General features: G+C 37.8%; 1 protein-coding gene across 1 annotated transcript; it reads right to left on the bottom strand.

The window, feature by feature from the left end:
* Positions 1–449: 449 nt before the first annotated feature.
* On the bottom strand, positions 450–22,704 carry LOC128724172 (opioid-binding protein/cell adhesion molecule homolog). Its single transcript, XM_053817937.1, has 10 exons — positions 22,614–22,704; positions 16,551–16,654; positions 16,132–16,339; positions 14,723–14,881; positions 11,967–12,095; positions 11,721–11,858; positions 9,621–9,770; positions 9,118–9,171; positions 817–897; positions 450–610 (listed from the first exon to the last, which is right to left on the bottom strand). The coding sequence occupies exons 1-10, from the start codon at positions 22,702–22,704 to the stop codon at positions 450–452; spliced, it is 1,275 nt and encodes a 424-aa protein (XP_053673912.1).
* Positions 22,705–26,401: the final 3,697 nt, after the last annotated feature.

Raw genomic sequence — 26,401 nt, 5'->3', positions numbered from 1 at the left:
GCCTTTTTTGTAAGTCTGCATTAAGCTTATTCATGTAGTTATGTAAGCCTTGGCTTAAGCACATATCTAGAAACTAATACTTATTTATCTTATATTACTAATTTGTCTAGGGATATGTATCGATGTTGCTTTTGTTTGTCGGTTTGGTTTATACTAATTACCCTAAGGATCATATGTACATTGTATTGCTAGTGTTAGATTATAGAGCGTATGCTTCCCTAATATATGCTAGTAACTATGCTTAAACTCCTAGCAGCCTAGCTCTTGGCAAGCTTAAATAAACTTTTTAACAAAAAACATGTTTCAACAGCAACTGATTAAGAGACATTTCATACATGGTTTACATTATTTTAATAAATTTTAAGCTTTAAACAACAAAATTAAAAACAAAACTAGCAAAATAACTAATTACTATTTGTTTAATTACATCTACCGAATCATTATAAGCGTCATGTTGTTTGAAGCTTCGAAATGTAGTTCAGTACAGTTGGAATTAAAACTGCACACAGATAGAAAGAAAATACTACTTCCAGCGAAGAAGAGGCTGCATTAACTCCCGTCGTTGATATTTCATAGATGTCATCGTTCCGGCTACCGCCAATTATCAAATCTGAAGAATACCAATAAAGCACGAACCGCCGACATAAAATGTAAAGAAAAGAGTAGTTACATATCTTTATCATTTCATTCTAAAGTTTAAACTACGATTCCATTCATTCCTAATTTATACATTCATATCGCACAATCGTAAGAAAACGAGGCGGTAATGAAAGAAACATGATAAAATGTTTGAACGATTGCAAAATGCCTGTTTACCTTTTCTCTTGCTAGTGCTATCCATTTCTTCATCAGTGAAATCATTGCTTTCGTAGAAATTACTTCCTTTGCGGGATTTATCTGAAACGAAATAAAGTAAACTTTGCTTGTTATACTTGAAAAGCATTTTTTTTAGTTTTAGCATTGTATATCGTAATCGGGTGGTTTGAAACAATTTAAAATGAAATGTTGAAACATGCAGGACTCACATTACATCAGTCAGATACTAGAAAATTCAACACAATTACGTACGTTACTTTAATATTTTGTCAGAATCTGTCTGAGCTATGTTTGATCTGAAAAATTGACAATCGAACAGATAATTTTGTTTCAAGATTATTAATGGTCATTCATTTAAGCACCATAAAACTTTGAAAAAAATTTGCATTTTTTTTCTTCAAACGTCTGTCAGTATTTACACGAATAATATTCTTTCCTAGCTTACACTATATAGTTCTTTCAATTATCATCAGTACACATAGCTACTGCCAATTCCTCTGCGTTTTTTCAACGACCTTGTTGTTCTTCATGCTGAACAAACTAGTGTGATTCTTTGTTGCACCTCACCTATTATAACTTCCCTGCAATCCACCATTCACGCATTTTTCAACCACTTATCTTATTCTACTCCTGATCAAATTTACAATTTCAATACACAATTTTTTTTCTATTCCTATACCACCATTGTGTTGTATACCATTCGAGTATTGCGATATTCGAATTTGTTATTTTCGATATCATTTCACCCGTATTCTCCAAATTTTTTCTCATACTCTGTCATAATGAGAGGAATTGCATTATTCCAATCCACAATCTGGTAGTCGACGATGGCTTTAGCATTTGAATCTTTTATTTGTTCTCACTTGTCGTAACCCTATCTCAATTAGCCCATTGTGAACAATTTCAAGTCAGAGAAAGCCCTAACGGGGCAAGTCTTGCTCGTGAAAAGGTTGTCGAATCATTTAAGCAGAAATAGATAGTAGAAAAAGAATAACCTTTTACATTGATTCACATTGTCCTTTCTGTACAATGTTACAAACATCTCAAAAACTGTACGCTTTGCACTACCTTTTAGTCCATGCTCTTCCTCAATAAACTCACATTCTCCTCCCCTAAACTGAAACTACAAATACTCAAGGAAATACGTAACAATCAAATATTTTATAAATTTAAAAATTTTAATAATGCATGTACTTTTTTTTATTCATATTTAGACTTATAAGTTGACAAGCCATTCTCCAGAACTATTTCTCTCGTATCAAACTTTGCAAATGTTTTGCTCACTTTATCCAATAATTATGCTTAATTTTGATTTTTTTCCCAACAGACGGGATTTTAATAAAAGACGGGAAAGGATTTTGTTTAAGTTTCTCAACAGACGGGAAAAAATAATTCTCATTTCACAGAAAAAATAATTCCCTAGAATAACAACGACTCGAATGAAATCGGGAAAATTAGTTAGTATATAGTATGAAAAACACATTCGTTAATTACTTGTTTGAATCTGTATTTGTTTTAAAATTTGCATTCAGCTATTATATAACATACTGCCAACAAAAACTGAAACCTCCAAATATTCTATTTAACTTCAAATCTTATAAATAAAAATGAATGTTTGTATGTATATATATATATATATATATATATATATATATATATATATATATATATATATATATATATATATATATATATATATATATATATATATATATATATATATATATATATATATGTGCCTATGCGCGCGCTTCAATGGGGTTTCCACTGAACCGATTTGCACCAAACTTGGTACATAGGTGCATAATGGTCTCAGATTTAGGCGTTTGATTTTTGTTTTTTTTAGAGCCCCCCAAAAGGGGGGCTCCCATACAACCCCAATTCGCGAATATTCATTTAAAAATACAAATGATGCCCGATTAAGCTGAAATTTGGTACATAAATGTTTCATTACTTTAAACAAATACTGGCAAAATTTCAGCCTCCTCAATTAAGAACAAAGGGGGGCTCCCATATAACCCCCCTTCCAAAAAGTGAATATTATTCGCTTAAAATTATAGTCGTAGCCCGATTTTGTTGAAATTTGGTGCATAAACGTTTCATTACTAAAAACTAATACTCGCAAAATTTGAGCCATCTCAATGGGGAACAAAGGGGGGGTCCCATGCAAACCCCCCCTTCAAAAATGAATATTATCCGCTTAAAATTTAAAATGACGCCCGATTTGGCTGAAATTTGGTACATAGATGTTTTATTACTTTAAACAAATACTGGCAAGATTTCAGCCTCCTCAATGAAGAAAAAAGGGGGGCTCCCATATAAACCACCTCTACCCCCCCCCCCCCCCCGAACTAACAAATCTATATCACTAAATCACTAAATCTAAATCACTGAACCGATTTGCACCAAACTTGGTACATAGGTGCATAATGGTCTCGGATTTAGGCGTTTGATTTTTGTTTTTTTTTAGAGCCCCCCAAAAGGGGGGCTCCCATACAACCCCAATTCGCGAATATTCATTTAAAAATACAAATGATGCCCGATTTAGCTAAAATTTCGTGCATAAACGTTTCATTACTAAAAATCAATACTCGCAAAATTTGAGCCATCTCAATGGGGAACAAAGGGGGGCTCCCATACAAACCCCCCCATCTAAAAATGAATATTATCCGCTTAAAATTTTATATGACGCCTGATTCGGCTGAAATTTGGTACATAGATGTTTCATTGCTTCAAACAAATACTGGAAAAATTTGAGCCTCCTCAATGAAGAACAAAGGGCTCCCATACAACCCCCCCTCCAAAAAGTGAATATTATCCGTTAAAATTATAGGCGTTGCCCGATTTGGCTGAAACTTGATGCATAAACGTTTCATTACTAAACAGTTATACTCGCGAAATTTGAGCCATCTCAATGAGGAACAAAGGGTGGCTCCCATACAATCTCCCCCTATAAAAAATGAATATTATCCGCTTAAAATTATAAATGGCGCCCGAATTGGCTGAAATTTGGTACATAGATGTTATATTAGTTTAAATCAACCCCGGCAAAATTTCAGCCTCTTCAATGAAGAACAAAGGGGGGCTGTCATACAACCCCCCCCCCCCACCCCCACCCCGTTTAACAAATCATAAAATATCACTTTGAAGTACATATGTAGTCGAAATCAACTATAATTTTATCACTTAATACAAAGACTTTCTAAATTTCAGTTCTACAAGCGGATAACCAAATGGTTGTCCCTTTCCCTCTACCAAATACATAAAAAATATTGAAAAATACACATGGCATCCAATTCGATTGAAACACGCTACAAATGCTTTTTCCTATTCATAACGCGACGAAGATTTATTTACGCCAGTGGGAAACAAAGGGAGGTTTCCAAAGAACCTCCTGTCTGTATTACCAAGAAAATAATTCGGTCATAGCAATAAAGCTTGGTCCGGATGATTTTAGGTGAGGATGATTCTGTTTACACAAAATTTTAAAAACAAGAGCTCCCATACGAGCTCTTCTTATTAGAGTATTGGAAGATATGGTCAAGCATGGCAATCATGTCTGATTTAAATGAATTGAGGCAAATTCTTAAAAATGTCAATCCCTGCTCGGAATATTGAAAAAAAAATGCCCAAAGTAACAAATATCGTCAAATTTAACAACAACTTTTCATGTACGCCTTAACACAGTCTATACAACAAGTTATAAAATATTATATTCTGCAATGCGGAAATGGGTGGATGGAAATCTAATTTATTGTTATGTTCAAATATCGCTCAATGATAAAAATGGTTTTTTGTTTATTCTTTTTTACAAGTGACTTTTACATTATGGTCGGGAAAGGAATTTCCATTATCAGAATAAAAGAAATTAACAAAAATGTAAAGTCGTCAACAAACAGTCCAGTTTCCTGCAACTTTTCTCTCTTCAAAAATTTATTTAGACACTAAACTGAGCTTAGAAAGTCAACTCATTTTCTTCTCATGCATGTTTACATTTAAAAGTGTACAATATTTTGCAACACATAGCGCTATGCCGTTATTCAGTAAGATTCAGTTTTTAATTGTGTTGAGTAGCGTTGGAAATGTGGTTGGTGTAATAAATTTAAATATCGATTTCAGAGCGTAATGCTTACAAACATGAAATGAAGTTTTGAAAGAGAACAGCAATACAGATCAAATATAAAGGAAAATGGAAAACTGTTTCCAGGTAGCTTCAGTGACAAAATAAGAATAAGTGTTAGAAAAGTAGAAAGATTTTGAACGTCATACATGCTCAGGATGGAACAACATGCTACATTTCCTTATTGCTATGTAAATAAATTTATGTGACGGATCCAAGACAAATGATACTGTATAAAAAAGTATTTCCGAAAGAATTAAAGAGGAAAACACAAGGCATAAAAAATATGTTTTACTAATTTGATGACGTGCAAAATGCGAAAGATTATGAAGCTAAATGGAAGTTGTGAAACAACAAGAGAAGAAAGGATTTTATAAAAAAAAATCCTTTTCTTGAAAAAAATCCTTTTCTTCATAGCTAAGATGGTTAAAAGGCTCGATTTGTTATAAAACAGTGAACGATATTTTGAAAAAGACAGGTACAACCAATTGGAAGGGATATGCCTAGAGGACCAGCGAGAGATGAATTGATTGAAATAGAAAACCTTCAAAGACGAAGCTAGGAATAACGTTTATAGAATGAATACAACTAAATAAGAAAAAAATAAAATGCACATCAAAAATTGAATTACCCAAGCATACGTAAAAATGCCCCTTTCTTTTTCCTCAAACTACGTCGACCCGAATGAAATCGGGTTTATCAGCTAGTATTCTAATAAAAACTTAATGAAGACTAACAAATAAACCCATGTATCAGTGTAACAAACAAGTACATGCGTTAATTCAACCATCAATCCTAAAACAGCCAATGTGTACCATTTACAAAAAGGGTTGTTTTTTTGTGAAAAAAAATCTAGCATTTTGTAATAAAAATCCAATTTTGGTAATTGTATTTTTTTTTAATTTTAAATTTGAATATATATATATATATATATATATATATATATATATATATATATATATATATATATATATATATATATATATATATATATATATATATATATATATATATATATATATTTGCATATATATATATATATATATATATATATATATATATATATATATATATATATATATATATATATATATATATATATATATATATATATATATATAAATATATAACATTTGTTTTATTTTGGTTTTGGATTATTGTATAGAGTTTTTGATTTAACTTTTTGGTAGTAACCTAATGTTGATTAGGGAAATGTTCTAAATTATCGTCCAATTTGCTACACACATCTTTCCGTTCAAGGTCCTCCAATTGAATTCGTCTCAGGTTTCAAGTTTTCATTTAACGGTTTGCACAACCAGTTTTCCCGATTAGATTCTCTTCCTCGGCAAACTATGAAGGGTTCGTATGGTTTTTATGTCTCGTTTCATTCGACGGGCGAAAAACAAATTTTGCTTTTACTGCATGGGCCAAAGGCTAGGTGAGGCCTATACACTACAATACCCAACGCAAACCCCTAGAAGTCTCGAGGGAGTTGTTTAGAGTCGCCATACGAAGATCGAGGAAATGGTAAAATTCTCCTCGGAACGGCGCCGTCATTTCTTTTTGCAAACAGAAATGCACGCAACGGTGATTTTTGTTCCATCGTTGCTTCCAGCGAAAATTGTACCGCAACAAGAGAAAACTACAGTTCTGCTCATGCATTTGGTACTTTGACAAAAACTAGCTTGATACGTTGTGAACACTTTTTTTTATAATTTCTATAAGCTTTTATTCAGTTGAAAATCTATCGACTGGCTTGCTGTCTGAAATTACATTTATTCCCACTAACTATAATGTACAAATTATTTCTCACTCAGGCGCACACCTACTCATTTTATGACTCGTTTCCTCTAAAATAAATCAAATTACAAATTACTACCTGTAAATGTAATGTTTTTGCTGTATTAGACTATAGTTTCGAGCACAATTTCGCTCTACACTGTCTCTTGCCTGCATTTTGCATTCTGTTCTGTTCATTTCTCTCTGACTTGGAAACAAACAAATGAAAAAGCCCTAGCCCCGAAGAGTGTAGATACGTAAGTTAATACTGACGGAAGGCCTTTGTGACCTATGAAGTCATAAAAAATGCTCCACATGTGTAAAGCCGTGTCTAATGAGTATTATTTCACAAATGAGGTTTGGCGTCTTGCACCATTCGACTTCGGAAACCAGATTGACCTTACCGCTCGAGGAATTACTATGTCCGTGTCCTGGGCTTGCTTTTCTCTTGCCACAAAGCGTCCAGGAAAGCCATTTCTGGCGGCGGCAATCACAAATAACTTGTAATTTTGTACAATCGTACCGAACAGCCAACGTGTACCTAATTGTTAGCCATCATCATTTTGCCACCGAAAGTGCGCGTATGTTCTTTGCTGACCAAAGCTCCAATAAAACAAAAACGAAGCAGGAAACAGGAAATGTATTGAATCCCATTCCAACAGCCAACCGGTACCCTGCCGTGCGATCTGCTTCAGTAAATATAATTAGGCCGTCCCTCGCACAACCAGTAAGTCGACAGAGTTCACGGGATTTTACAGGTCATTTACATGGTTGTTTCTTGACGGTGTAGAAAAAGGTGCAAGAAGTCCCTCACGACAAACAGTGTTACTGCTTTAATTGCAGTCCAATACATGTCAGTTCGATGACAACAAATATCATTTTACGATTATGGTCTGCAGTATACGCTCAAAACTTTAGTATAGTTTTGGTACTTTACATGCTCTTGAATACTATTCACAAAATGAACTCCTCATTTGTTGTTTTCAAACACAACTGCACAATCCGTTCCAATCCTATTGACTGGCGTCCTATTTCTTTACATGTCGGTCGATTGCCTTATTGCTGCACTGTACGATATTGTGCCTAATGCAGCGACATGACAAAAAATAGCCAATCCTCAAGGGGTGTATCGTTTAAACGCCTTTTCTACTTGACATTGACACCTTCACGGAAAGAGGTAAGCCTTTCATTATTTTGAAAGAGGTTGCGGCTTCGGGTGTATTATTTCCCATCACTCGTGCATTACCTCGACCACCGGTGGCCAGTAAATTTTCACTAATTCCCCAATGTAGCACTCCTGCGCGCCCGGTTGGTCCCAACGATGCCGTCGGATTGAGTTTCACTTTCCGTGGCCACATAGGAATAAGCCTTTTTACGCGCCGTTTTACTTTCACCGATTTTTGCAACGATAAACTATACAACGGGCTAATGTGGATCGGTTGGAGCATTTATTTTATTTCCACCTTTTTTTTCTTCTGATTTATGGCTAAAGCTGAAAGCGCTTGCGGCGCCGGGTCTGATTGAAGCACACCGCCTAATGATTGCTGGAAGTGTGGCACTGCTGGGCGGCATTTCATTAAGGTGGCTATATTTTATACCCGAAAATCTCGTAAAACTAAAGCCGAAACCACTTTCAACGAACATCTACCCCAGCGTACGTCATGCAGATCATAAACACTGTATCGCCCAAACATTAGAACCATTGGGCCAACAATGTACCATATGCGCGCTCCTGCTCGCTCCGTAGACTCGCGGCGCATTGGAACGAGGGGCTCATTTTCACAGTTCACAATTATATTTTTATTGTGATTAATGATGGATTTGGTGGTCACATCGCGGCGCTAATGCCCTCAGACGCCGGGGTCCAAAATCGCATTCTCCGTTACACAAACAAACGTCAGTTGAACATTCGCACGATTCCTCTTCTACACGCTTGTCGTAATTTAAACCTAATTTTCATCATTCGGCCCCAGGGAGTAACATCGGATATGATGGCAGAATAATTGCTTTGAATTATTACACAAGAAAATGCGTACCACCCGCAGGCACGTCGATTAACTCGGTTGATCGCTCAATCACTGTAGTGTTTTATCATCATTAATCTTTATTTGGTTAATGACTATTTTAACGCTGATTAACACGTTTTTTTCTTGCACTTTACCACATGCTAACTACGCACGATAGTGTCAATCCTTCAACTGACGAAATATGTTTATTTATAGCCTTTTATTCTACGAAGCTTTCAAACAACCAATTGGCTATACATAAATAATAACATGCCTATCTAGCATCGAGGAAGCATCGAGAAAAATCATGCAACAATCGCATTGTTTGTTTTACACCCAAAAAACGACACAAATTTTGAGAGTACAATGATAAGAGTTAAAAATGATGAAACTTACTTTTTCGCTTGCCGTCGACCGATTCCACTGAGTTGATTGCACTCCTAGGTAGCTCTGAAAAAACGGACACAAAATGAACAAAGACGTGAGTTAAACCATTCCAATAGGCACCTTTAATCTTCACACATAGCGAATGAATCGTGGTATCGTTTACCGAAAAATGAGTGAAGGAAACGAAAGTATGACATTCCTATTCAAAACCAAATCGGAGAAACAAACAACAATTTGGGGTGCTTCAGGACGCTTGCATTCTCGTACGTATATGCTGCCGATTTTTTGTTGACAATCTAGAACATTCTAACACCATCTCGAGTGTCTTTTATTTTTCGCAACGCAGCTTTCGTATGCTTTTCTAATACCGAAATGACTAAAGCTGAAGGTGCCAAGAAAGGCTCCACCAGGTAGGAATTGCTCAAACGAGCCACATAACAAGCTTTTCGATAAAACGTGAGCTGTGAGGATGGCTCCCCGCCCGAAAGGGTAGGGATATTTGGAAGGCTTACTGTATAGTTTGATGGTTCCGTCCGTTTCCCCAAGGGAATTTTTGGCGATACATTTGTAGGCCCCGAAATCGGCCTGACTCACAACCTTGATGCTTAGCTTCATCACCACTTTGTAGGCGTTGTCTATCAGAACCGGTTCGTACTTGCCACCTAGAGCGGAAAAGAATGAAAAACACAAACATAAAGCTACCGTCGGACTGGCTGAAGGTGTGAACGAATAGATACTGACGCACGAAACGAAACGTGTTGGGACAGGGGACACCCTGAGCATACGGTTAAATTTGCATAATTATGCAAGTATGAGAAACGGAAATGCTTTCCTGCACCGTTAAACTAGGATCTTTTTAGCTCAGACTGGAACAATTTGTTCGCAATACAATCCAAATCCTTCGCATTTGCTGTCATACAGCACGACGCAAACCCGTCAAGAGTCCTCAAATGAGACCCCCACAAAGATTCTTTCCGAGCGGTCTAAACGATTACCGTTTCACCACCGCATCGGATTACGTTCCGGCTTCAAACCCATCGAACTCTCGAACACCCACTTACAGCGAACCAGATTACAGCACAGATAAGCACTATTCAGCACCGGCGAAATGCGACTGGCTGGAGCTAGCGTTGCTTAACAAAAAATAAATATTAATCATGTCTTTCGACGGGCAGTGTCCAACAAGATTGGTTCCGATGCTCTGCAACATGCGCCGACCTCGGAGAAAACTAATAATATGGCATTAACCTAATTTCAACCCAATTAAGATATTACTTTCGACACAAACGTTAACCACTTCCACGGTACTGGCTGGGCCGTGGGCAAAGGCTATCGCACAGAAAACCTGCGGAAGCAAACCACCAACCGCAACCACAATCTCTCGGTCAAAGGGCACAAGAAAATATCGGAAAACAGAACGAGCATAAATTACGCTTATCAATTCATTTATCCTAAATCCTGTCGCCTTGCCTTCGTGCTTGTGCTTGTCTGCGAGTTCAGGTTGGCATATCTTTTACCTTGGTTTTCCTCGCCATCTTAGGCTTGTTGGGTGCGATGGCAATTGCTTTGATTAAATTGCTTCGTGGAAGTCAAAAATGTAAGCGCAAGGTGTATGGATTGGCGTATTAAAGCCATGACATTTTCCTCCAGTAAGCGATAGCTCAATCAAACCATGCAGTTCTCAAAAGAATAATCCAATGAGCACATTTTTTTATACAACAAACTACCGTGAACACATACTAGTTATTAGTTTTTACTATCTTCAACTTTTTCCAAATCAAAAATATCTATCAAACACTCAGCCAACTGTGCCAACGTGTGATTCAAACTCCAATTGATAATGTGGGGTTTGTTTGCAGTACGATTACGTTCAAGCAATCGTACCCCTTTCAAGCATGTTTTTCGAAAAAAAAACTGTCTTCGGTGCGTACATAACCACCACAGCCAAACATATTAACCACTCCTAGGCCTTTAAAGGACACTCCACGGTTCACACGCCTCACACGCTTTCACATTCAAGCGTAGGCAATACCGATGCACCGACTGGTACGGAGAGAGCTGGCTCAGAAATCACGTAGATGGTAATGGAGTGTTACGGTTTCGTTTTTCCGAGCGCACTAAGAGGGAAAACAAACAATTTTCCATTCCTCCTCCCAGTAGAGCACCCATTAGCATTTGCGTGGCGTTCGCTTGCCCCTGATAACAGCTCCAGTGTCACAGTGTAGCCTCGCAGTTGGCAATCGACCATTTGTGCCATTCGTACGTTTTCGCGTGCTTGCAAGAAAGGTGGAGCACACACCACCACTACCGCACTTTTTTTACCTTCGCAGCACGTAGGCAAGATGTAATCAGGGAAACGTGATATGTAAAAATTATGATAAGAAATAATCTGGCGCAAGCTAGATTTTAACTCTCTTCAGAAGGCGCACGCCTACAGGTTACTCCTTGGCGCAAACAAAGTGTATCGACGTTTTGCTGGCACGCAGAAACTAAACAAGACCCATACACTGCATGTAGCGTTGGCTTAGCATTACAAAACCTCTCCCCGACGACGGCTGTGGTGGTGGGCCCTGCAAATAATAATCCGAAAACATTCCGTTCGCATCACTTACCTTGCGGGACAATGTCGCCCTTCTCGCGCGTCCAGTAGTTAATTGACTTAGGGTATGCTTCCGAATGGCACTCGAGCGTCATCCGTTGCCCTTCGATCGCTCCCACCAGCTGGTTGGGTACCCATATCATCGGCGGGACTGCAGGCAAACAATGTAACAAAATTATGTGTATCCAATTCACATTTAAGCACCGTCGATTGCCGGCCTATCCAGATGGTATCCGGAGGCTGATCGCATGATACTCACAGTGCACGATCAACATTACCCGTTTGCTGACAGACGGTGGGACCCCGTTGGAGGCGATGCACAGGTATGCACCCATGTGCAGTCTGTTTACTTTGGGTATTGTGAACGTTGGCCCTTCAACCGATGATACTGCCGATGAGAACGAAAAAAAAACGGCGTGTTAGAGATTCGTCCACTCGCTGCATCCAAATTTTGTCCTGCTCGTCCTCGATAAGCTTATCACAGGCGTAAACAAACGGTCCTGTGTTGCTGTGCTTCTGGCACTCTTCATCACAGGCAGTGTCTTCAGGTACTTCATGCACATGAAGCCACATGAACGACAAATGCGTCCGGTGTGTAGCGCTAGCTGCAGATAACAACAGGAATTTGAACCGCGCTGAGCAATTCCTAAGACGCTCGGGTGAAGAATTCGTGACGACATTCTTCTTTTCCCGTTACTTATGTGGTACTCCGGGGAAACTCATCCCGCTACCGGAAAGACGCTTTACTTTCAGCTAAAAGGCTATCCCGCTTCGCTATCCCTGCGATAGGACTGGTGTGAATGATAAATTTTCAATTGGGTGGAAAATTGGATCTGGGAAATAAAGTTGTCATAAAATAAAATCATTTTTTTCTCTCTATTCCCTGCACCCGGTAGTGGCACGAATTTCGTTCGCCTCTGACCGCCATCTAACCCGTTCATTCGGCGTCACCGTACCTGTGACTTCACGGACTGAACCGACTGCTTCAGTACAATCAAGATAGAACCGCAACGTGATGATGGGTTGATTTCGCACTAGTAAACGCAACGTTTGGAATAGAACCTTTGGAGTAGAATAAATTATGCAAACTGTCGCACTCGCAAAACTTAGAATCAAACAACAAACTGGCAGAGAAGACGGAAGCTGAGCCAGTACAGTCACACGGGAGCACGTTACAACTGTGTCAATTTACTAGTTTTGTGAGGATATCACCATACGTCACCAACACTCAGCGATGATGACTTTTCATGAGAATTGATATAGCATTTTTAATGCACGTTTATTTTCCTATTTTTAAGTAACTCGACCGATCTCTACGTAACGTAGCTGACCGTTTGCATCCCACATTAAAACAATGACAAACTAATTGAAGCAAAACGAGCCAACCAGTTGAAAAACTTCAACAGCGAATATGGAGTACAAAGTCGAACATGCTGTTCGTACTATTCTGAACAACTCGGTTCGCTGTCTGGACGTAGACGACACATTCGAATGCGAACTACAATGGCTAGCGGCGTGCACGAGCAAATATTTACATCCAACGAACCGGGGAAGCGATAGCATTCAGGATCGAAAAACAGGAAAACGAACCTACTTGCAAGTAGGGACCTTCTGTTTGGCGTGCTTACATCCCGCCTGCGATTTGATGCCTACGCATCGCTCACTGCGCAACACGCTGGTTGTTCTAGTTAGCATTCTGTGCGTGAAATCAAGTAGCCTTCAATTGGCACATACCGCTTTGGCTTGTGATGCCACTGGCAACAGTAAAATGTGAAAAATATTTGCTGAAATTTCACACAAATTAGCTCAATTACATTGCCATTCTTCTGGGTACTGTGCCGGGTATCGATGGCATTCGAAAACCGTTCGTTTTCGTTACCGTCCGTAGAGTTTTGCGCTTCGTTTACCAAACAAATAATTCATTTGCACCCATTCGTTAGCTCATCCGATGACCGGTGGGAATGGCGATTTGGCTCGGCATACTGACAACGATTAGGCTGGGTTTTCCCGCTTCCGACCGCTGATCCTGCGCGCTCAATCAAATCAAGCTTCGCATGATTGGCGTACTGAGTTTGCCCTCGGTGGTCGATGGTGTTTATTTTCGTTGCAAGTCTTTCTTCCCCAGCGTTTGTGAGCTTTTACTAAAAAGAGAGATAATAAGAGCTGCAGCTGGAAACAAAATTCAATCGTCGAGGGAAATTTGTTTGCAAAACGAATACACCAACACACACACACACACACAGGGCTGGCTGGTTGCTCCCGCCGTGCGACCACTCGCCTGTTCCACCAACAGTCGCAACAACTTCACAGCACAACGAGCTATTATTGAAATTAAACTCATCGCACCCATTCCGTATATCATTCACAGCATGCAAACATATCGGAGGTAATACGACCCAAAGCAGCGCTGCGGAAAAGCGCTGGGATGCTGGAGTTCGGAAATAAAACGCCCGTAGATAAACAAGCATGAGGTACACCCAACCCATCACTTTCCCATCGCAGGCCAATAAATTATATAGCCCATCAAATATCATTGCTTTACATCTCGACACCCTTGTTACCCGTTGCTGCTGCTGCCCGGCTTTGCAGTTCGATATTCTTAAGCTGCACCTCGTTGCTCGCTGCTGTTATCCGCCGGTGTCCAGGGCAAGGTAAAGCTTGCACGATGGCGGCACACTATGCCACGTCGTACGTGTATCATCATTTTCTTTTTTAGCAACAAAAAAAAACCGAAAAGTTTCAAATTTAATGGTTGCGCACATAAAAGTACGGGTGCAGTTGAAATTTATAGCAAACCTTTGCCAACCAATCGTGCTAGTCGGTACGCGATACTTAGAGCGCCTAATGGGACGGGATGCTCGCAAGGAGTTTGCTTCATGCTTAGTGAAGTGAGTTTTGTTTTATCGCTTTTATTTACGCGGACAAGCACATTCGTAAATCATTTAGTGGATTTGAAGCAATTTTATACATTTTCGTATCACTCGCCCACCAAACGCTGGGCCGACGCAGACTTACCTTGCTCTCCATCCTGCAGTGATATGTTATCTCCAGCCTCACGTCTCCACACGATTGCAGGAGCGGGCGATCCTACGGCAGCACAGCGAAGCGTCACGTTACTGCCCTCCCGTACAACCATATCAGTGCTGGTCGGGTAATCCAGAATGTCCGGTGGTACTGAAACGTCAAGACACTTTGAGCGATTTTATGACAGACGAAGGATTTAGATGAACTCTTTTTCGGAGACCTTTTTTTTATTTTCGGTTGAGCTTAACTTGTAATCGAATGGAATCGATACACAGCTATAGAGCCGTAGCCATGTAGGATTCATTCGCACATTATTACTAGCAAACAACAGTCACAAAGGAAGGAAATGTCCTGATGATGCAGCCATGCATCATCGAGTGATCGCGTCACAAATTTGTGCAATGTCGTTGGATCGATTTCGGGCTAACCGCAAATGGGCGTGAATTGAAATCACCCCCCAAACACACACACACACACAGACACGTTACAGTTACCACATCATACAAATGCAGCTCCCGACTGCCTGGCGCTGCGGGGCCAGATTAAATTATTCAAACCGAACGACAGTATTTCTTCACTGGCCACCTGAAACTATGCTTATGCTTGCACATTCCCGGCTCACTCCTCAAAGACACAACAGTCCAGAAGAAAGCGCGTTCAAAGGCACCACTACTGTACGCCTTCGCTAGGTATTATATGACGCATGCAATGACGGCAATGACAATGCACAACTGGAGCTGTAAATCGAACCACGGTGGAAAACGAAACAATAGTGCCTTCCGGTAAAGTGGCCGCGGTGCCGATTCCGTGCTGAACATTGTTTTATTGCCACACCGACCCTAAAACTCGCTCGACTATGCTGCATGACGGAAGCATTAGAAGCTATTTATGCAATTTTTGTTTTGCTGTTCCCTCGTAACACTGCTACCGGTTAGCTTTGCTATGGCTTGAAGAAGAAAACACCGTTCCCCACATGTCGATAGCCTAAGGTGACCAATTTAAATATCTCGTGACTGCTAGTAGTAACACGTACCGCGGCTGTACCGATTCGGTGCAGTTGAGTTTTCATTCATAATTACGATTCTGGTTCGATACTAGCATCGTATTCGTTTTGCCTACGAGACCAAACACCGAAACACTTGTTTCGTTTATGACTCACACTCGTTCCGTGGAGCATCCGGTGCACCGATGGGTGAGCTAAAGCACAAGCTGATTAACGAAGGTCAAAATTCCCAAAAATATGCTCTACTATTTATACATCGGATGTGTGTGGGATGGATGAATGACTCGTCTGAGACCGGCCCATAACGCTGGTTTAAAACTAATTATACCTCATGTGTCCTCCCCGATGCAATCAGCCTCTTTGCAGTGGCCCTTGCACTCGATCGGTATGTATGTACCTACAACATCCAGGTAGCCCATCTGACTCTTCATGGGATCCGTATTGATTTGGCACATGTACCACCCTCGGTCCAATTCACGGATGTCCTTGATGCGTAGCTGCCAAGTTTTCTTTTCGGTGTACGTGATTCCAATGCGCTTATTCTTCGTAATAACATGGTTTTGTATGGTGAGTATTGTTTGAGTGTCCACCCGCAGCCACGCAACCTGAGATCGAAGTGTTGGAGAGAAAATATGGAGAACAATCATAGAAAAAAAAGATAAGAAGTACATAATACAACTGATATCGAGTTGCATCGCATGCATCGTAAAAGATTCTAATTTACAACACTCAATCGACTAAATAAACAATGTAAAACATGTAAATATGATCTTGAGAGCTAACGTGATAAGCAAGAGTTAAGTAAAGTAATCAAACCTTATATGCACCTAGATCATGCACCACACATGTAAGTGTCGCTTCCCGTCCGACGGCTGCCGTCACATTGACGATTGGTGTGCTGAATTTTGGATCTGTGATAACTGGAAATAAAAGAAACCGAAACGAAATCCATCAAACCAAGTGCATTTAAACACTCTGCGAATTGTTTTAATTTTTTCAACTGTTTGCGCAAGTTCATTTGTTCAATTTCACCAAACCGGATAGCCTATTTGCTACTCCTCACATCATAGAAACCCAGTGCACTTCATCCTTAGCGTATCCATCATGCTAATCACTACTCCAATCACTTTTTCTTGACTCAAAGCCACTACCACCTTTTGTTACTAAATTAAAACGGTTTCCTTCGATTCTTCTCTAATTGCTTGTCGCTCTCGCTCTCTTTGTTTATCTTTCTATGTTCTTTCCATTCATGTTTTTTCTCTTTCACGCTAATTAAACATGTTATCCTCTAAATACACGTCAATCTATCATATATGCAACGATTCAAACCAATGCTCCGTTTTCATCGCTTATCACTTATCAATAGATTATTCCGTTTTTCTTCTTGCTTTTTTTTAGTATACATGTTATTTTCAGTACTTCCGAACTATCAAAATAACTTCGATTTTCTCTTCTAATCCCTATATTATTTGACAATCACATTATCTAACATAGTAATTGGTGAACGTTAGGTATATTTCATTACATTGAATAAAGAGCCTTGCCATAATCGACAAAGATTATCCACATTTTGTTTTATTTCATTCTTTTTTCCTCTCTGCTTTATTATATCATCCTAACCCCTTCGTTCGCATTCGTTTTTGGATCCTTATTTAATATTCATTACCATCACATTCCCCTAAATAACTGCTAAATCACAAAACTTTATATGATACACAGTTGTACACTGAATTATCCTTCCTTATCCTTGCTCCAGTTTTTTCTTCTTTTTTTCACTTTTTCAAATTTTAAAAAATTCATTCATAATGGTAGCATACTTTAAAACTTTACGTCTCATACAATTTATAAACATTAATCTTTTTAAATATAATTTTGGTAGGTTTGCGTATGGTTTATAAGAAAAACTAAAGCCCAACACTTGGTACAACAAATAAAAAGACACGACATCTTTATTGAACTGATAAGATAAATTATGAATGAAATTAAAATGCTTAAGATAATGATGTGTGAATATGAATCTTCTTTTTGAAACTTTGGCAATCATCTTCTCTAACATATGCCTCTATTTCCTAATGATCCGAACGTCAACATTTATAGGATTTAGTTACTTGCTTTGCTATCCAAACATCGTATCCTTTTTTAATCGACCGGACTAAAACGGTAGATGCCAAGCTTCGAAGAAATTATCATAAGTATTTCAGATGTATGTCATGAAGATGATCCATACATAGAAATAATTCTCAGTATTAATTCTGCCAATCGTAGTAAAGAATAAACGTAAACACAAACGTAATTTGCATTAATCAGTTTTTATACCAAGCGGTTTCTATTGAAACTCTATACAGAAAAGATTTTTACGGTTAAAAATTGTTCTTAAGTAAGATATATATATATATATATATATATATATATATATATATATATATATAGATATATATATATATATTATATATATATATATATATATATATATATATATATATATATATATATATATATATATAATATATATATATATATATATATATATATATATATATATATATATATATATATATGTATATATTTATATATATATATATATATATATATATATATATATATATATATATATATATACATATATATATATATAAAACAAAAGTTTTTCTTGAGCGTCTACTTATGTGAAATTACCCACAAGTGAGACCTAACTCTTTTTGACTTAAAAACACCTTGCAATAGGAAAAGAACCTCATCACGGAGCTGACCATTTATTAATCAATCCAGTGGTGTATTTAAAGCGACTAATGAAAATCGACGTTTAAGCGAAATAATAGAATGTGCGATGGATGCTGCCAGGAAAACACAGCAGAAATGCAAAGCCGTGCCCGTATCCTTTCCCGTAGCTGGTGCTCCAACCGTGATTCCCCAGAATATTTGAGCGTATGAAAAAGAGAAGCATCACGTACACAACATGATCAGTTCTACACGAAGTGGTCTGGCGTAATTCGAATTTCCACGTTGTGAACCTAGTTCGAATCGAACAACTAAGTCACCCCGAAGTGATACACAGCAACATGCAGTTGAACGCCAGGACCTATTTGACTTTTCCAGAAAATGAACGTATTTGTTTGACCGCAAATATGCACGCCGATATGCCGACCTATCGTTTCGACGAGCGGATTTTCGGATGTTGGGGAACGAGCTGGATATGCTTCTATATCAATTGCATTTCCATTCGCTAAAGGGTGCTATCTACTAATGATACTTGTGAATAGGCTTTCGTAATAAAGAGATTTTCTCGATGACGCGATCATTTTTGTTTCGACAAGTATATTGCTCAGGATAGCCGTTCAAATAAAGACTAATTTTCATTCATCGCAATAAACTCCGTCTTACTTACAAATGGTTTTACAACGTAACACCGAACTGACCAATAATACGTATGAAACGTAATTTAATTTCAAATCGGATATATGAACAGCAAACAGAGTTTCGTTCACAAAAACATTGAATATATTGAACTCTATTGACATTCAGTCCGTAATTATTTGTATTGCAAACATAAACCCATATTACACGGCAAATTTCTTTCCTATAAAACATGAATTCAATAAAATCGTATCGCACGTAAGCTGTGTTTTCTTATGCTAAAATGCTCAAACATTTTTCTTATGTTCAAAAACATGTCCATAGCGCTCGATAATACTGATGCCATAAATATATGTAACACTGTTAAACAATAATCAAATATTTAATGCAATACGTGTGTTTCATATCGCCCAAACTGCTATCATTCCCGCTGTACACTTCCCGTTTGAATCGCTTAAAACGCCAGACTGTTCAACGGTCATATAGACGAACACATATCGCTTATGAATTACGATTGGTAAAACTGCTCTTCCGCTTGCATTTTGATGAAAATAGAATCGGAACTAACTGGCAGCCAGCTACAATGCACACACGCCGCAGGATGGCATTATTCTATAAACCAGGTTCTTGTATACCGACCAAGGACCACAGAGAAGTGCAAGGTGCAAAAACAGCAATATATAATAAACTGGAAAGCAAAAATCTGGCCTCAATTTATGTAATGGATTTTCTCTGCTCTCTATTTCCTTTTTTCTGTCAGCCCATTCATCTTTTCCACCGGTAGATAGACCTATGGTCAAACCGGATAGCTGCACCCGGTGCTACGGATTCGTCGCCACAGCTTCTGCCTTACAGTCCCATTCTGCATTCCATTCGTCTGTTGTTTTTCAGCAGAGACTTTTGCTAGCATTTCATCACTCTAGCTCCTATCACTGGGTTACTTTCAGAACCACGTCAGCACTATGGCAGTCAGGTGCAGTATCATGCGTGAATGGGAGAGAGGTACCTTAAGCTACACATTCCATCCCAAAAGGATTAGCGTGCGTCTCCCACTAAACACGAAACCCTTCCGAGTGCCAACGGCCAGCGTGCGTTAGTTTTAATCCCTGCCACAAAACTTTACTCTAATCTGCGGCGTTTGGATTTTTCCCATCCGCCACCAGTGGTGGATCACCTGAACGGTCTACAGACAACGGACATGGCCTCCGGACACTGCACTTGCCACTTCACGGGAACGATTTTATAGCTGAACCTTACTCCTACAGTATTCCTCTGCAAGGCGTTCCACGGATGCGCAAAGTTCACCACCACAAGTTCTGGGATGCTGTCATAAAGTATATAAAACTCATCATATTAATTAGACTCCTAGGTGTAATACCATCCTTTTCACGGTAATGCTTAAATACCCATACTCGCCACTGATGAAATCCTTTGCAACACCAATTTATTTCTTGTTATAACGTCACGTGATCACGATCAGTGCTAATTTTTTATGCTCTGGTACAGGCTTTTATGTAAACGAAAAAACCCGCCAAGGTGAGAAAAAAGTTTAAATCGATGCTGTATGCAAAACGCATTCAACTTTGTCACACTCTTTTCAAGATTATGGGCAACCGACGGGAGTTTTGAATAAAGAAGTTCAACACGATTCGAAGTTGGAAGCCTTCGCTTAGGTTTTCTTGATTGTAAAGTGTATTTGATGATATGTAGAGTCATGCCTTTAATTTTAAACATTCAGAAGAGTAAATAATCACTTTTCATGTTATTTATCATTAATGTTTCACTATTAATGTTTCAAAAAAATATTCGTAGATTTTTTTCTTTATACAACTTGACGGTAAAAGATAAAGTATTTCCACTGTTTTTTTCTAGTTGCTCAATTTTTAACACAGTTTGCGTTATTTATACAATTTTCAAACAATATAACACAGTATCATTGAGTTTATTTCAAAGCGACACAATGATTTCTCAATTTTAATGAGAGTATGGAGCACTGTTACCGGTATGATAAATGTTTTTGTGTCTAACTCCAAACACTCGAATAACAATATATGCATGGCTAGTTTCACTGTTTTGCTTCCGATGTGATGTGAAGTAACTACACATCAGGCATAGACAGGTAGAACACATGAACAGATTGATGTACACACGGTAAATTATGGATTTATCAGGCAGCAGCCAGTGAAAACCACGACAATGTATCATCTGCCCTCCAAGTGATATACACAAATGGAAGGAGCTGCCAGCAGCCAAATGACGACCAGCAGCACCCTAATTGTTAGATGCAGTCTTGCGTGCAACATTGCAGTGCGTAAAAGCTAATTCACGTCGGACATTATACATGCCTGCGTGTTGACTGCGTCGGCACTACATTAGCTACCATCATTTAAAGTCTCCACTTGAATCGAATTGAGATTCTCCTTTAATAAGCCCATGCATCTAATTCCAGTGGTGATTCTGATTTATCAATTACTGGTAATCCGTTAAATCCTTCAGAACTTTGATTTATTCTCTCGATGCCGAAATAGATAAGAGTAAGGATATCCGTATGATTGCTTCGAAGCAAAGGACGATCGTTCGATTTGGGATGCTTGAACAATTGTACGTACGTTCAATAAAGCACTTATATCAAATCGATATAATGATTACAACTCGCGCTTAACGTATAACTCGTTTCGAAAAGGAGGCGGTAGAAATCAATCTCACAGTGTTGGAGGGAAAGAATTTGATTTGTCCATTTATTTTACATGCACACTTTTGCATAAGCGATTCACAGATGACCGAGTGTTCACTTTACAAGCTAAATGTTGTACATACGCTGCAGCAATACCGCACTATGGGCATAATTTGGGCATCAAAAATTATATTGTGAAATAGTTTTCGTTGATTAATAACTTCTCTGCATATTGTTCAGCCAGGAAAACTTCATTCTTTTTCTTTAATTTAGCATTTCTTTTAAACCAAAATTAATCATTTAATTCTTTTAATGTCCATGGTATACCACCTTGAACTATTATAATTAACTTCACAATATTATTTCACAGAATGGCATGATATGACAGTACAATGTGCAACGTTTCCTATAGTTTCAATAGCTTAACACAACGCTCAGTATATCGGTATGGCTGCGGAGGATCGTGCTTATCGACACGCCGTTCGATCGCCATTGCCTGTCATCAACATTCCAGACATAATTCGGTGAACACGGCTCATTCGTTCGGTTTTTGTATCAATTATTGAAATAGTAACTGACACCGAACATAGTGCACAGGCGCCGTATTATGCCAGTTACAATGGAAATGAAATTGAAAGTGCAGTACCGCTCATATCAGCTCACTGTAATCATTGTTTAAAAAGCTGTACAAATATATTATTGCCAATTTTAAATCACTGATTGCTGAATCAGCTTTGAGAAAATCATAAATATTGGTTACTGAAATCGCAATACAATTGATATCCGTAAAATGTAGTTAGATTTGTTATAAAATTAGTCAAACTAATAAAATTTTCATGAAATTAACTTACCCGTAACCTCCGACGATAGCGTTGCAGTGACAGCATAGGTAAATACCAACCAAACTAATCGCAACACTTTGGCTTTGTTATAACAGATCATTGCTTGAACTCACAAAAGTTTTGTTTTATTATGCAAACATATATATATAATTATATTTGCATAAATTTCAACACGAATGTCGTACACCAAATGTTTGCTTCATTATCGTTGATCTTGAACCATTAACTATTTGTGTATGTCTTTTGAGTGTCATATAATTTCGGTTGCGGCTGCTCGAAAATGCATCTCATGTTCAATTCATTTAACTTTCCATGCTTCGATTTCCTAGTTGATAAGATATCCACCACGCCAAAGTGAATAGTTAGTTAGACACTACATAACAAAATCTGTTGACAATAAGAACACTTATTGCAGTATGCAATACGAAATTACAATCGACATCGGACGAATTTTCATTAACTTATGCACATTACGTGCTGCAAGATTTTCGCTTGCTGCTAATTTTTCACCGTTTATCAATTTGCGCTTGTTTAATATGATTCCATTTCCAATATCGTGAGACTCATACGTCTTTTCAAATGCTTCTTCATCGTTCACACATTAACCAAAGGGCTCTAGCACCTCGAGGCTGGAGAATATAGAGTAGACTAAAGTGGAATAAAAAAAAACCTAACACAAAATACAGGATGAAAGCAAGTGCTAATCTTCCCTGGGGGCAAAACTGCTGTCCTCGTACAGGAGCGCTATCATCAAGACCGGCCTGATACGAATGAGCTTGGGAAGGTGGCGCGTTGTGGGTGTCTAGCCTCCCAGGTGTGACAGAGCGTGGCATAAAGCGCGTTGGTCCATCGATCTACACCATCTGCCCGTTAGCTTAGCGTTTCCGAGTGCAAATCTTCCCCATAGAAGGATCACAAATGACACACTGAGCTAACTGCCAAGAGCTATGGCAATCAACACATCCGAAAAGGTGATTGCAGGTGGAATAAGAAGGTCAGGCTCGAGGCCAACACGGTGCCCTCCGGTTCCAAGAGCAAACGGTTCAATTCGATCTATGTCGATAATCGGTCGCCTGTGGGCATCATCTGTCTGGTGGCTGGCTGCTGAACGGTTGGACGAGTTTTGCATGAGCAAAATTTCTTGTTTTTCGCATCAATCCCATTCGGCATGATACGAATTCCGTGCTGTCGTCGCCTTGTTGGCGATGTGTGACCATGATGATGATGATGCGTCGAAACTCACATATTAAACGAAAACACCAACATAAAACTTCTCGGTCCGGAGCGACACCAATTGGCATGCTGTGCTGGAATGATCGGCACGGCTCATGGCGAGGAAAAACGACGGATAAAAGGGTGTAATACGGAAGGGTGGGAATGCCTCAGTGAACTGGAACGCTAGAACGAACTTTTAGCACTTGATTAACGCCAGTAATATGAACGTACCAGATACCGGTTCGCAACAACTCATAGATACGATAGGTAAACGCGGTAAATGCTCTCTCCTTGAACTTTGTCACCGCAATCACCGAAAAAGTTGCAAACATTCGGCAGGATATGATGATGAGATCCGAAGGTGCTACTGTACGACTATGCTCCTATTGCCAAATGTTGTCTCGATAGGAGCCTTCTCGACCGAGCACCTCGGTAGCAACTATCAAATACACGACCGTAAAATTTACTCCCCGTTGGTAACGTTGTTTTGCTGGTTAGTTTTCTGACAGAATATTTAAAATGCTTTCTAACACCTTAACTGCTTGCAAATAATTCATTATTTAACTTTTTTCAAATGAAGCAGCCCTGAATAAACGCTTGGAACGGATAAGATGCAGTTACGATGCATTTTGCGTGAGTTCACATCATACCATCCAGGCTGATTAGTCGAGAGGTAGTTCCTGCGGTGCCAACAAAATCAATAGAACAAGTCTTCAGAGTATCGTTTGTCAGCTGGTGGTTACGTTTCTCGTTCCTCAAATTGATTTTTTTTCTTCGAAACTATGTTTAAACTTACGACTGGAGCAACCAGCAACGCTGTGCCGGATCTGGGCAATGGTGGAGTGCTTGTGTTCGTTATTGGAGTTGGATATGTTTTCATGCGTCCAAGCGCACGCACTGCATTGAATGTAAACCCAACCTATGTTTTCGAAGCCATCATCGATATAATTTCAGTCAGCTCATTTCAACTAGCTTGTCAATCAAAAACATATTACTAACGGCCTTACGCCTTTTTGCCCACACAGGTTGATGCGGTCTGGAATCTGGTGTGTTGCTCAAATTACTTCTAATACTATAGTTAGTTCTCTTGAAGCTTATTGATTTTCATGGACTATTCATCACTGTATGAATACATACAATAGCCAGCAGGATGCAGTGTTCAAAACACTACCTGCTTCTTAGACGGAGGCGCCATTCAATATGTGTGAATGGAGACCACCAGATAAAGGCTAATTTGTGTATAGAAACACTTCTATTTGACTAGATGTATATATATACAGAATGTATATATTGATTTATGTGTATAAATTAATATGATTATATATAAATATATATATATATATATATATATATATATATATATATATATATATATATATATATATATATATATATATATATATATATATATACATTTATATATATATATGTTTATATATATATATATATATATATATATATATATATATATATATATATATATATATATATATATATATATATATATATATATATATATATATATATATATATATATATATATATATATATATATATATATATATATATATATATATATATATATATATATATATATATATATATATATATATATATATATATATATATATATATATACATATATACATATATATATATATATATATATATATATATATATATATATATATATATATATATATATATATATATATATGTATATATATATATATATATATATATATATATATATATATATGTATATATATATATATATATATATATATATATATATATATACATATATATATATATATATATATATATATATATATATATATATATATATATGTATATATATATACATATATATATATATATATATATATATATATATATATATATATATATATATATATATATATATATATATTTACCTGCTTTCGGATGAAGCTTACGAATGTTGAACAAAATCAAAAGCCAGGATCAACAACGCGATATTGAAACATAGCGCAAAAATTTGACACTTCGTAAATTATAATTCAACATGTTCAGTCATAGAACGATACAAATGCAATAACAAAAGGCAGATGCACCAGTAGTACCAACTACAGCATCAATTATACTCCAACATGCAACCAAACGCGCCAACAACTATGTAAATTATGCATAATCGTTTTGGGGTTTGAATATTTCACCATATTCAAAACATTATGCCTGTTCTGAACCGTAGAACCGACAATAAAACCTGGAACTCAAGTCAAACTACGCCACCGAATGGAGGGTTTGGGTGCTAGGAAACACATTTATAGAACGATGATCCTGTGGAACATTTCGGCGCCCCCAAGTTCAAGCAAAGTTGTTAATGCATGAAAAACAAGGCTAGCGTACGCAAAAGGCAAAGTGATTGCTATTATCATAGCTTTGTCTACATTTTGCGTATAATTAGAACTTTCCAGCGAGTGATGCATCACATGAATTTTGTAACATACTATCTTGTGACATCAAATGGAAGTTAGTTTATAAAGAGTACAATGCAGTTGTTGCCCGAATCACATAAGGAAATCATAAACAATTCCATT

The sequence above is a fragment of the Anopheles nili genome, chromosome 3, assembly GCF_943737925.1.
Source record: "Anopheles nili chromosome 3, idAnoNiliSN_F5_01, whole genome shotgun sequence".
Lineage (NCBI taxonomy): Eukaryota > Metazoa > Arthropoda > Insecta > Diptera > Culicidae > Anopheles > Anopheles nili.
This window is presented reverse-complemented; position numbering and strand designations above follow the sequence as displayed.